Source organism: Otolemur garnettii, unplaced genomic scaffold, assembly GCF_000181295.1.
Source record: "Otolemur garnettii isolate 467f Iridium unplaced genomic scaffold, OtoGar3 scaffold00009, whole genome shotgun sequence".
Taxonomy (NCBI): domain Eukaryota; kingdom Metazoa; phylum Chordata; class Mammalia; order Primates; family Galagidae; genus Otolemur; species Otolemur garnettii.
The window spans coordinates 6,981,696-6,995,184 of NW_003852404.1; the positions used below are offsets into that span (position 1 = coordinate 6,981,696).

The 13,489-nt window shown below is 54.3% G+C and overlaps 1 protein-coding gene across 5 annotated transcripts in view; it reads right to left on the minus strand.

Moving 5' to 3' along the window:
• Nucleotides 1-10,507: 10,507 nt before the first annotated feature.
• The window catches only part of ARHGEF10L (Rho guanine nucleotide exchange factor 10 like), a 102,177-nt gene continuing 99,195 nt past the window's right edge, over nucleotides 10,508-13,489 (minus strand). For 4 of the 5 annotated variants that reach the window (XM_003783856.3, XM_023509672.1, XM_023509671.1 and 1 more), the window contains 2 exons: nucleotides 12,752-12,874; nucleotides 10,516-11,605 (listed from right to left, as the gene is read on the minus strand). In XM_003783856.3, the coding sequence (XP_003783904.1) occupies nucleotides 11,067-11,605; nucleotides 12,752-12,874 (662 nt within the window). In that variant the 3' untranslated portion in view covers nucleotides 10,516-11,066. Of the gene's footprint in view, nucleotides 11,606-12,751; nucleotides 12,875-13,489 lie in introns of all 5 variants that reach the window. The other variant, XM_003783857.3, reaches the window with a different exon arrangement.

The window sequence follows — 13,489 nt, forward strand, 5'->3', positions numbered from 1 at the left end:
CATTTTTCAATTGAGATTCTTCAATTAAAGAATCTTTGACCATCTTAACTCACCCTGGGAGGGTTGGGAAAACAAAGGTAGCAGGTATGCCACCCCATGTCCATTTAAGAAGGACCCATGGAGGTCCTGCTTGGGGCCAGGCCTTGCAGAGAGAGCTGGAGCCAAAGTTCCTTCCCTTGATGGACACACAATTTTGCCATTACAGGCAGCTTCCCCACCACCCCACCATGTTGCCATGGAAACCTGGAGGCTTGTCAGGAGTACAGGTGTTCTACTGGTTCTTCCTTGCTGGTACCCGAGGCAACACGGTGAAACACAGAAAAATGAGGGAAGTTCTCTCCCTTGGAGAGAAGGGAGGTTCAGGAGGCTCCAAGGAGGGCATGGCTCCTGGGGCAGCCCAAAGTTGACTTTTTCACTCTCCTTAACCAGGATGGAACCAAATTAAACTATGTTTGAGTCCAGGGCCTCTAAAGACCAGGCATGTGGCCTTAGATGGGTCAGCTTAGCCTCTATTTACTCACTTTTAAAACAGAGTTGACAATAACCCACCTCTTAAGACTATGGAGACAATGAACTAACACACCTGGAATGTCTGGTACAGCACCTGGCAAATAGAACAGGTGACACCGTACCCCTGTCTATACCTGTTCCAAGGTCTGTGCTGGGCATCAGGGATACCGTGTGCTGTGGTTTCATTTCACCTTCTTGCTGCTTTCCAAGTGGCCAAAGCTCCCCTCTCCCTGGTCCTGAGCCACACTGGCCAGAGATGGCCCCAGAGTCCTGCCCTGGTCTAATCACCTGTGGAGACTGTCTGCCCCTTTGTGCTCCTTCATTTCTGCCTGTGGAGTTTGAGCCAGCTCAGGATAGACCCAACACTATTTCGTTTTACACACATTGAGTTTGGGGGTCTTAGAACTCACCTCCAGAGAAACATGCAAATGTATGCAAATGAGCCCTGGTTTATGCAAAACATCTTATACATGCATGGCCTTGGAGTTCCCAAAGAAAAAAGCCTGGTCACCTAATTTAGCAGAAATGACAGGGGAAGAATATTGTGCCTCTCCCTCAGAGTTAGGTTCAGGCCAGAAAGAACTCAAAACACCTTCTGGAATAGAGTTGAGAAAACTCTGCCCTCTCCCCCCCCCGCCCCCCCCCCTCCCCCTAACCCCCCCCGCCTTGGCCACAGTCCCCCTGAAACCCCCAGACCCACAGCCCGGGGTCTGAGACAGAGTCCTGCCTCACAGTGGTGCCTGACTCCCCCAGCTGAGCATCTGTACCTCCCTGCCCTCCAGATGGGGGTCCTTGGAGAGGGGATGCCCCCTGCTCCAGGCTCAGCCCCACCATGCCAGCCCCATCCACATATAGCCATGTGCTTACAACATGCCAGGCCTGTTATTGTGTCATCACTACTAAAAACAGTCGACAGGCTTGGCACCTGTGGCTCAAGCGGCTAAGGCGCCAGCCACATACACCAGAGCTGGCAGGTTCGAATCCAGCCCGGGCCCGCCAAAAACAACAATGATGGCTGCAACCAAAAAATAGTCGGGCATTGTGGCAGGCGCCTGTGGTCCCAGCTACATGGGAGGCTGAGGCAGGAGACTCGCTTGAGCCCAAGAGTTGGAGGTTGCTGTGAGCTGTGATGCCACAGCACTTTACCCAGGGCGACAGCTTGAGGCTCTGTCTCAAAAAAAAAAAAACAAAAACCAGTCAACAGTGCTTGAGCACCTCCCCTTTGCCAGGCCCTGTACTGAGCATTTTATACATTGTCCCCTTTACTCTCAGGAACAGCCAGGCCTAAGTACTGTCTCTGACAAAGGAAGAAACTGAAGCAGGCAAGAGCACAGCACCAGGAGCCGATCCACGTGGAAGACTCCCCATCTGTGAGACCCCAAAGCCAGCATTCTCTCCCCTACCGGATGGGCATCCAAGAAGCTTCTCTTTTCAAACCTGGAAAGAGAAGGTTTGAAAAGAGGAGGCTGGAGGCTGAGCTGCAGGAGGGAAGAACAAGTCTGTTCCCTTACTGCCCTGGCCAGAGCCCAGCCCCAAGACTGGCACACAGCAGCCAACTGTAGACACCATTAAATGAATGACACTTGTGCTCCTGGGTAGCGCTTACCTGAAATTTATGCCACCTATTCTCTGAATCCATTGAATGGGCACAATAGGATATCCACCCAACAGCTCAGCATCTACTGGACTTTGCCTCTATTTTCCAAAAGTGCCTGGTGAGTGGCACTGGTGTTTGTGCACCCTAAGCCAGCAAAATGGATAGAAGTTTCTACACAGACACTGGGCTCTCCAGCTAGCTCAAGGGGAGCTGTGCCACCCTAAAGAAGGAGCTAAAGGCTCAGCCTCTTGCCAGGCATATTCAGGAGGAATAAAATGCAGACAGACCACAGACACCTGGCAGGCCTCTGCATGAGCAGGTAATAACAGAGTTAATGAGTGTCTGGGCATGGTGATTCACTCCTATAATCCCAGCACTCTGGGAGGCTGAGGCAGGTGGATTGCTTGAGCTCAGGAGTTTAAGACCGACCTGAGCTAAAATGAGATCCCGTTTCCACTAAAAATAGAAAAACTAGCTAGGCATTGTGGCAGGTTCCTGTACTCTTCAGCTACTTGGGAGGCTGAGGCAAGAAGATTGCTTGAGCTCAGGAATTTGAGGTTGCTGTGAGCTGTGATGATGCCACGGCACTCTAGCCTGGGGCAACAGAGTGAGACTCGGTCTCAAAAAATAAAAAAATAAAATAATGAAGTTAATGAAGGCTCGCTAGAGGCCAGGAGCTGAGCATTTTACATGAATTAGCTCATGTTATCTCTGAAACAGCCCCTGTAGTCAGTACTGTTAATATTCCCATGTTCTGGAAGAGGAAACTGAAGCATAGGCTTTGCAGGCATTCTGCAGCTTGCATTGGCATGTGGTCACCTATTCTCAGGATCCTTTGAGTCCAGGAGTTCAAGGCTATAGTGAGTTTTACATCACAGCACGCCAGCCTAGGCAAGAGAGTGGGACCCTATCTCTAAAAGGATAAAAAAAAAAAAAAAAAAGAGTGTGGGCACTGAGTCTGCAAACCTGAAGTCCTGTGCTGTGAGACCTCAAGCAAGTGACTTAACCTCCCTGACCTCAGTGTTTCCTGTAAATTGAGGATAAGAGGCCCTCTCTCTGATGGGAACTGTCAATGATTCATGTGATCATAGGTAGAGTGAGAGTGCAGCACAATGGGACATCCATGGGACAAGACTTGGGCTCACAGATCACACAGCAAACTGTGACAGAGCAAGGACTTGGACCCAGGTCTCCTGAACTAAGGCCTGGCCCACAAGCCTGGGGTCCCTCTGGAACCCACATGGCAGGCACCTGTAAGGACCTGCCCCTGCTGGGGAGAAGCCAGCCCTCTGCCTCTGAGGAAGAACCCAGAACGGCCACGTTACTCTCACTGGGGAAGTTTTCATGGTTTCTATGGATATGAAGAGATGACGAGAAACAGCTCGGGTAATTATATTAATTTTCCTCAATTTACACATTCTTGCTATTTGCCATTTCCCCAGGAAAGTGTAAATGAGGAGTTTAGAGTGGTTTGGCAATGCTATAATTAGGTCTGCCTTGTTAAAAAGTTTCTGTTGCATGTCTTGCTATTAGGTCTCTTTCACGGTCCAGGGGCCTGTCTCCCCACTCAGACTGGGAGCTCACCAAATGCAAGGGGCTCGCCTCCTCCCACTGCAGCCCAAGGGGCCTCCACTTTCAGACCAGAGAATCCTCTGAGGGCAGGGGTATACCTCCCCCATCAAACTAGAGTCTCCTCCTGGGCAGAAAGTATGTCCTTCTCCCGAGGGACAGCAGAGTCAGGACTCCCCACCAGACCAGTGGCTTCCCCACCACACTGGGGGATGGGGTTGTGTGTCCCCCATCAGACAGAGGGCAAGAACATCTCCCCCATCAGACTGAGACATTTCAGGTCAGTGGCTCAGTCTCACCCATCAGACAGGTGGGATTATGGAGACTGAAGCTCAGACCCCATCCTTGTGTGACCACCCACATCCCCATAGCCAACACACGTGCTTTGGAGTTACAGAAAGCAGGCATTGGGCCCTCCAGCAGGCAAGCTTCAAAGGTCCAGTCTCCCCCATGGCATAACAGGCAAGTTCCCTGGCTTACATGTGTGCATGTAGCTGGGGGGTCACACAGAGCATGCCAATGGCAGGAGAGCCAATTCCTCTCTGAGAAGGCAAGGGACCTGAGCCCAGGGACCTGAACAGGCTCTGGCCTCAAGGAGGGACAGCTGGGGTCTCTTCCTGAGCCCAGGGTTTGGAAACAAGCCAGGCCATCCTGCACTGAAACTGCCTTGACCCCTGCCCCAGCCGTCCCATGTCCAGAGCTCCCAGGACTGCAGAACCCCTCTGGCCTCGTTCCCCAACCCCATCCTGTGAGCAAAGCAGCAAGTTCTTGTGCCCCCCGCCTCCCAAGGCTCCATCTCACCTGCCTCCCTGCCTCCCTTTTTGGACTAATTTTGAAGAGTCACAGAGATAAACCCTATAAAAGCAACTGTGGGAACCATACCAGTAACAGCTCAACCTAAGGCCTCCTGAGCACCTTGGGCCACCCCAGTGCCCATTGGACGACTGAGGACACAAAAGCTCAGAAAGCTGTTGCTCATCTCGGGCCACACAGTGACTATAAGATGGGGCATCCCATGTCCGCACCTCCCTGCCTCAGGTAGCCTTCCTCAGTTCACTCTTCTGGGCCCCAGTATCCTACTCACTAGACCCATTCAGTGAGGACAGGGACAATCTCATATCCCCGGTGACTACAGCCTTGTGTCAGGCACGGTAAAGGGGCTTCATCGTGTACTGGGGACTATGTGTTTGAGATCTCTACCTGAGGTTTATTTTTATCCCCTGAAAATCTTGATAAGCTGATGTTTCCCCTCCCCCCACTTCACCGAGTCATTGTCATTTAGTGCGTGGGGGCGGGAGCAATGAGAATGTTACGGGCTCAATGTTTATGTAGCTCTAAAGTTCATGTGTTGATGTCCTAACTCTTAATGTGATATTATTTGGAGGCGGGGCCTCTGAGAGGTGATTAGGTCATGAGGGTGGAGCCCCTACAATGGGATTTGTGCCCTTATAGAGGAGGAAGAGGGACTAGCACTGCTGTGCATGTGAGGACACAGGAGGAAAGTGGCCACCTGCAAGCCAAGAAGAGGGGTTTCCCCAGACACGGGGTCTGCCAGTCCTCACCCTTGGACCTCTAGCCTGCAGGACTGGGAGAAGTAAACATTTGTTGTTAAGCCACCCAGTGGCATTCTGTTACAGCAGCCCAAGCTGAGACATGGGACAGAACCTAAAGCAAAGAGCTTTGAGTCCAAATCAGGCATTTTTGTGTCCATGGCAAGACTATCCTCTTGCAAGTCTGGCTTTGTTAGGGAGGAAAACAATTTTAAATGATAAAAGCCACAGCTTGTTCTGGGCACTCAGCATGGTAGTGTGTGGCTCATGTGCAGGGGACTCTCAGCCTGGGGTTCACTCCCTGGCTGGCAAGGAGGCAGACAGGGGTGTGAAAACCAGGGCGTCCCTCAGTCCCGGACTCAAGGCTGGTGGGTGCTGGAGGAAAACTACCCCAGCTCCCTCCCCCCACAACTCGGGTAACTGAGGCTAACTCTGCCCTGTCTCCCAGAGCCCCCAGTGACCTGCTCAACACCCCCCCCCCCGCACCACTGCCTTCCTCTCTGCCTTATCCCTAGCAAATGACTTCAATCACAACTCTTGTCTCAGGATCTGCTTCCCTTTATAAAGTAAGAGCAGAGATCAGGCTGGAACACCAGACTCGGTGCACCAGGAAATGTCGTTTTTAAACTGCCAGTTGGAAATGGGATGGGCCAGAGGGGCTGACCCTAAAGATGGGCATGCCAGGGCTCCTGAGGCACTCGAGCAGCCCAGGGCTATGTCAGAAAGGCTGGAGGGAGCCTGAGAGATCATGGGTAGGGGTCTGCGTCCCCAATATCCCCCCCTTCCAGGTGGGAGAGTGGCAGTTGCTGGGCAGAGGAGGGTCTGGGCACACAGGCCTATGAGCGTTCCACAGTTGTAGGGAAGTGCCCAAGACTTAACAGCACTGTGGGCCCAGGGGAGACCTGAGATGGGTCTCAGGGCAGAAGGCGCAGTCCCAAAACCAGAGGCAGGTCTGAGACCCAAGAGAGCACTGGTAACAACAGCCAGCCACCCCAGGATGGGACAGACAGCTAAGGCATGGTTTCCAGGGGCATGAGGGTCAAACTCCCACCTTGTGTGTGAGCCAGAACAGAGGGCACACCCCCCTACAAACCGTGAAGACAGCTGGATTCCTGCCACCTCCACACGTCAGTGTCCCCTGGGCTCTGCCAGATGGGGGACAGAAGGGAAGGGCAGGAAGGAGATAGGCCTGAAATGCTTTTGATTTACCCCAAACAGACTGCATTAGCCCCAAAGCAGCAGCAGCAGCCCTCAACATGATTGTATCACCTTTAATTAAGAACAAGAGTTTTCTACTGTGGGGACTGCAGACTAAAATGAGATCAATTACTGGGACACAGTGAAAGGGCCATTTCTGTGTCCCTGGCTGTGACTAAAGGTCTCCACACTCCAAAGGCAGCAGCTGCTTCTGGAAGAGTCCTTGGGCCCCAGGGTGCTGGGTAAGGATGTTGGGGTTTGAGGCTCAAGGCCCAGGGTGTTCAGTGGGCAACCCCCACCTTGCTCTGAGGGGTGGGAGTATAGGTCCTTGACCCCCCTGGGTCTGAGCACAGTCACCCAACACTGGGGCAGGACGGTGGGGACAGCGGGCTGGGTTACCCACTGGTGAGCGTCAAGGTGACCTATTGTAACCTGAGATTCTCAATCAGTAGCTTCGTGGGATTCCTGCCAGGAATTGTCTGAAGGGCAAGGGTGGGCCTGGGCTTGTCTGAAGTCTCTGCCTGCTCCCTGGGGGTGAAAATGGTTCACCTTCTTGGGCAAGGGCAAGGGGGAAAGGCCCACAGACTAAGCAGCTCTGGGCCCCCTGAGCTGTGGCCTACGTGGCAGGGCCATCTGTAACAGCACCTCCCTCCCTCCACCCCAATCACCAGGGCCCGAGAACACCCAGAATACCCCTGCTGCTCCAATGTTCTCCTCCCGGACTACCCATGTCTTCAGGCTTCCCCCCCCACCACTCTGCCCGAATGTCTCTCATCGAGGTCACCAACGGTCTCCAGGTGGCTGAATCCAAGGTGAGAGTTCACCTTAGTCTCTGGGCAGCAGTTGGCACAGATCACTCCCTTCCCTCAAAGCCTCTTCGTGGGCTTCCAAGGCCAGTGCCCCAGGCCTCGAGCCTCAATCCCGGTCCTCACCTTCCAGCTTCCCTACACCTCTTGTTCAGCTCGCAGACCTCCTACCATGACCTTCCCTGCGCTGGACGCTCACATCACCTCCGTGGACTCTGTACCCTTGGAAGGTACATTCAGGCTTGTGTGTCACTGGACCTCTCTGCTGAGGACCTCACAGCACCTTCCAGACCCAGAGCCCCCGCCCTCCCTACATCTCTGCTCAGATACTCAATAGCATCTCAAACCTAATAGGCCCAACACCCTATTTCAGATCTTCCTACAGAAAACCTGCCCTTCCCTAGCCTCCCAGCCCTGGTAGCTGGCAGCTCCAACCTTCCACTTGGTAGGCCAGATGCCTGGGGGTCATCCTGGAAGCCTCTATCTCTCCCAGCCCATTCCTCTTGCATACCTGGCTCGCTCCAGGACATCAGAACCCACCTAGGATCTGATCGCTCCCTATTGCCTGCACCGCATGCACCCAGTCTGGGAAGGGGGGGGTCTCCTGGCTCCCCACACTCCTGCCCTCACCCACAAGGAGTATTCTCAAGTTAGTAGCACTCCCCCCACACACACGGCCCTTCTCCCACTGCCCTCCTCCCTTGGCACTTGGCACTTGCACTTAGCCCAGAGCATTATACTATCTGATGTCTGCTCCGCCTTCAGGCCTTTGCTCAAGTGTCCCCTCCTCCGTGAGGCCTCCTGCCCACCCTCTTTAACATCCCAACCCGCCTCTCCAGCACCTTCTATCCCTGCTCTCTGCATTCTGTCTCTCCAGGGTACAAACACCATCTGATATTTTCCTTATGGTCTGTTCCCTCTGGCCCCCACCAGCAGAACGGAGGGCAGGATGTGAGTGGGATGTGTCCTGCTCACCACACTTCACCCAGTGCCTGCTTGAAACTGGGTCCTGCCACGTAATAAGTGCACAATAAATACTGAATGAATGACATTCCATTCCCATGGCAGGGACGCCCCGAGATGCCAAGAGATGAAGGCACTCGCCTGGCATCACGCAGCCAGTAAGCGAGGAGAGCACAGTTGCAGCTCCGAAGTTTGCCTCCCAGTTTTGCTCTTGGAGGCAGAATTCACCTAAGCGGCAGACAGACCTCAGTCCTGGGCCTGACTTTAAGCCCTGGAGCATCCCAGCAAGTAACTAAAGTTCCCTGAGACTCAGCCCCCACACCCACAAACCAGCAAACAAACGCAGCTACTCAGAGAGCAATCGCGAGGGTGAAATGAGCTAAGGCCCCCAGAGTGCTGATGGTTATTATTATTCTTATCAATATCTGAAGCAAGGCCTCCTCTCCCATGCAAGGCACGTCCTCGGCGTGTCTCAGGAGCTGTCCCGACGCCCTCCAGCTCCTCCTCGCTGTGTTGTCAGACGCAGGGGAGATGAGCTGTTGACTGATATGATAATTTCACTAGAGTAGCGAAGTCAGTCATTTTCTCAGTGACGGGATTTCACGGGCCCCATTCGATCTCTCCGGTCCCCTTCAGCTGAGCAATCTGTAGGTCTGGGATCTAACAGGCCCACAGAGCTCTCAGACGCCAACCCCTGTGTAAAAGGGGAGACTTCTTAATAAGAACTGTCTGCCTCAAATCGTTTGGAGCCAGGATATAAGGAATTGTCACAGAAATGCTGTTGGAGGCTGTTCCCCGTGGCTTCCTTGGCCCTGGTGCCATGAACTCTCGGCAATTCCTCGAGCCATCATCTTCTCTGTTCTAGAGATGAGGAAACTGAGGAATGTGCTGGGAACCACACAGCAGGGATTGAGTGGGGTTGGCCTTGCATGCAGGCCTGCTGGGTCCTGGAGTCCAGGCTTGCTCCTTATCCCCCCTGTCACTGTCCTAGAAAGCATCAAAGGGGATAAACACACCCACCATGGCATTCAATAACCAACCTGAGCAAGGAAGAAGGGAACGGGGCACTTGTCCCCCTCCCACCAGAGGCAGTCAAGATAGTGAGGATTCTTCTTTTGATACAAAACAGGAAACTGAGGCCCAGGGTCACATCTGAGCCACAGTCCAGCAGTGTGGAGGCCAGACCCCCGGGGGCACTTTTTCCTCCCCTTCCTGTAGACTGACCCACATTGGACCACCTGCCCGCTGGGAACACACCCACATCTGTGTACTCCCGATCTGGCACATGTTGTCCCCTCTCCCTCTTCCTCTGCAGACCCCTGCACCTTCCCAAGCCCTCACTTGCAGACCATGCACACGCTGTGGGCACTGGCAGCCGCTGTCTCATCCACTTCCACGGCCCCAGTGGCATCGTGCCTGGTGCTTACCCGGAACTCATGGAGTTTGCAAAATGAGCAAATGAACGACCTTTCTAATGGGTGAGATCCTACCATGTGCTTAGAATCTGGCTAAAATGGCCACTCCTTGTTCCCAGAGTTTCAACACACATACCAGCGGCGGGTGGTGGGTAGAATGACACAGGTAGACGGCAGAGATGTAGAGGGGTGGGAGAATGGAGGAAACGCCACCTTTTGCGGTGGTAGCTTTTGGGATTTTTTCCCCCCTGCAGGCAACTCTAGAACTCTAAGGATGGATTGAGCCAGAAGAGACATTCCAGGACCACAGGCAGTACCCCCCTCAATCCCACCCTACAGCTGGGCTCCGCTTCTGCTGCTGACAGCCCCCATGTTTCCGGAAGGCACCCACCCCCTCCAGACCACTTGGGACAGCCGGCCTGCTGAGACCCTCCTTCCCTCTGGCTCCTCCGGCTTGTGCCTTCCGGTCAAGTCCTCCTGCCTCTGTGGCATTCCAGAACCAGGGTGACCCAATCTTTTCTTCAAAAGTTATTCAGAAAAGGAGCCCCCAAAGTCCCTTCTCAAGCAGCAGAGCACCTCCTGTGATGACACCTGTACTATCTAATCCATCCCACATACCCTGAGGAACTTGAGCCACACCTCAAACGTGGCTACAGCAACTGAGGGACTGAATATTGGACTGGATTTTAAATTCACACGAAAATGAACGAGCCACCTGTGGCAAACGGGGACTGGATAGGACAGGGCTGTTCTGAGCCTGTTCCTGCGGCAGCTCTGCCCTGGTCCCGAGCTTGGATCTGCTGATGCCAGAGCGGCTTGTGGTCCCCAAACAGCCCCTATCTACCTACATCTGCTCTCTCTGCCTCTTCCCCCTCATATCTCAGAGAAACGAGGCCTCAATCCAAGTATCCATGTAACACTCACCATTTATTCCAGCATCTCCCAGAGTTCCAATATGTACAGACTTTATTTATACACATATAATGTACACCATATATACGTATTTATATATATTCACACACCAGCCCACACACTCACACACGCTCACACGCACTCACCCTGCCAGGAGGGGCGCGTGGCTGCCTGGGAGCCCTGAGTGAGCCTGAACAAGTGGCCCTGGGCTTGCCAGGCAGTTGTGAGGTTTTGTGTGTTTTGTTTGTTTGTTTTTTGCTTTTAAAACAAAGGCCATTTCCTCCAGATGTGTCTTCCCTCTCTCCCAACCCTAAAACTCCTCCCCAAAACACTCTGGACAAAAAATATTCTTTTAAAAGAAGAGGTTTCTGTTTTTTTTTTTTCCTTCACCCTGCCAAAGTCTTTTCTGGAGAATCAGGGCCTGTCCACACGTCCCACGCAGGTCCCTGGAGGGCGATTCTTGCCAGCACTCCGTGGGGGACCAAGCTGAGAGCCTGGAGTGGCCTCGGTCAGGCCTGCAGCTGAGCCCTCAGGCGTGGGGAAAGTGCTATAGCATCAAGGGCACCTGCCAGATCAGGAGGGTGCTGTCCGTCTCCCCACACGGGGCCGGCCTCCCACTGCTGCCCGAGGGGCTGCCAAAGTTACGGTAGCCTTGCCCGCCAGAGATGATGGCCATGGAGCAGATCTCCTTGCGGTGAGCGTCGCGGGCACAGGGCCGGCTGCGCACCCAGACGTCAGGGTCATCAGCCATCTCATAAATGGAGCCGTCCTCCTCGCTGTGCTCCAGAGCTGAGCCATCGGCGGATGCCGGCTCCCGCATGGACAGCAGCAGCCCCGGGAGGTGGGCTGTGGAGCGCAGGCGGTACTGCAGGAGGACGCCCTTCTTCCGGGTCAGCTCTCGGCCCATGTGGCTGTCAGGTGCGGGTGCTGGCTCGTGAGTCTGCCCGTCCTGCTTGTCCTCCTCGGCCCGAGACCCTTCGGCCTCCTCCTGGTCGCTCCGCAGGATGTCGGGAGCCAAGATGCTGGTCGCCACAGCCAGGAAGGACACAGGCCCGCAGTGACCGTTGAGTGAGACCATGCCTTTCCCTGCAGGAAATGGGGCAAGGGAAGAGGGGGCCCAAAGGCCCAGAGCATTAATGGAGGTGCCCACACATCTCTCCTGGAGAACTTTCTGGGTGGGGAGCTTTTTGGTAGCTGTAATCTTCAGGCATCTCCCCAAAGGTCATAGTTCTAGCTGGTATGCCATGCCTCATGTCTACTTTCTAGGGGGAGTGGGTAGAACAGCAGTGACCTCATCCACCACTTGGGGGAACCCTGGTATGAAATTCCCTGAGAATTTCCTATGTCTCCAAGCCGTTGCCTCCATCTAGAAAGCCTTTCCCATCTACCTGAGCCTGCAGCTCTTCCTCTGAGGTCCAGCTCAAGCTCCTCACAGCAAACCCCTCTTGAATTCACTATGGAGAGCGGCTTGCCCTGTCTCTGTGCCCCCCAGGTCTTGGAGCACCTCCAACATAGCACCTGCTGACTCCAACTGCCCCAGGAGACCATCTGCTCTTTGAGGGCAGGGCTTCTCCTCCACTCGTTCTTGTGTCCCAGGGTCCAGCCTAGAGACGGGCCCTTCATAAACACCCTTATTTGATGAACTCATGAAAGTGGAAAATCTGGGAATGCAGAAGTGACTCTTCTTTTGCAGAGGGGCTCAAGATCGGAGTGAGGCAGTTACACCTCTAAGGCTTCACATTCCTCTTGCCCTGCTCTCTGCTGAAAGAGACAACTTTGTTGTCTCAGGACAGACACCAAGAGGCGTCCACGGCTCCAGGTGTCCAAACCTCAGAGGCCCTCCCTTCCCAGTGCTTCCCCTGCCCTCCTGGGCCCGAGTGGTGCAGGTCAGAGCAGACCTTCCTCTGATCTATGCGAACACATGTGCGCATGGACCCCAAAAGCCTGGACATCTTGAAACTGCTATGGGAGGGAACAGAGGAGGCCCAGCAGAGCTTCTGCCATTAGTCAGGTATCTCAGCTAATCGTCAAGCCAATATTATGCCCATATGCCAGATTAGGAAATTGAGACTAATAAGGAAGATAGGAGACTGTGGGACTAACATGCTTTAGTTCCACTGTGCCACCAGAGAGGAGAGGGACACCTGGACAAAATTCACCCCCCTGCCATGCTGGGGTGGCCATCTGCAGCTGACCCCAGACCCCTGCCAAAACCAGCCCCCCAAAGCTCACCTGTGATCTTGGGGATGCCCTCCAGTCGGGGCACAGGCAGCAGGACGATGACACCCTGGTCAGTGCCCACCCAGAGCAGACCATGACAGATCAGGAGGCTAGTGACACACAAGTGCTTCTGGCCTGCAGAGAGAGAGGCAGGTAAGTAGCACCCTCCCTGGGGGTGGCAGCGGGCTCTGGATGCCACCACAGTGTGAGGGCGTGGAATGGTCTGAGCCCTGCCCTGAGACAAGCAAGAAGCCGGACAATGTTGTAGTTAAGACGCTGTCTTAATGGAGGGTTGACCCCCTAGACCTCAAGGAGAGGCTGCATTTCAGAACACTGCAAGTGACACCAATGCTACTGGTTTAGCTGACCTGGCTGGAGCCTGGCCCCTGGAGCCCCCAGCTCAGAGCTCCCCTATTTAGCCTGACTCCTCCTGTGCAAAGTGGGGCTGCCACAAGAATATTGTGTGATGGCACCACAGTACCCAGTGCCTAGCCCGTGAGCTTTCAACACACAGTAGCCAGCTTCTCTGGCACAAAGGGCCAGCCATGGGCAGCCCATCCCAGGGACACAACCACTCAGCTGGGAAGTAGAGCCGAGGAAGGTGCACGTTTCCAACTGGTGAGGGTGCAGCACGCGTGGGTGCACCCAGGATGCGTGGCCAGGGGCCAGGGTGGGGCCTGAGGAGGGGCGTGAGCTGGTGGTCCCTTGCAGCCCCTTGAGCAGCACCCTTTCCAGCTTGGGCTTTCCTAG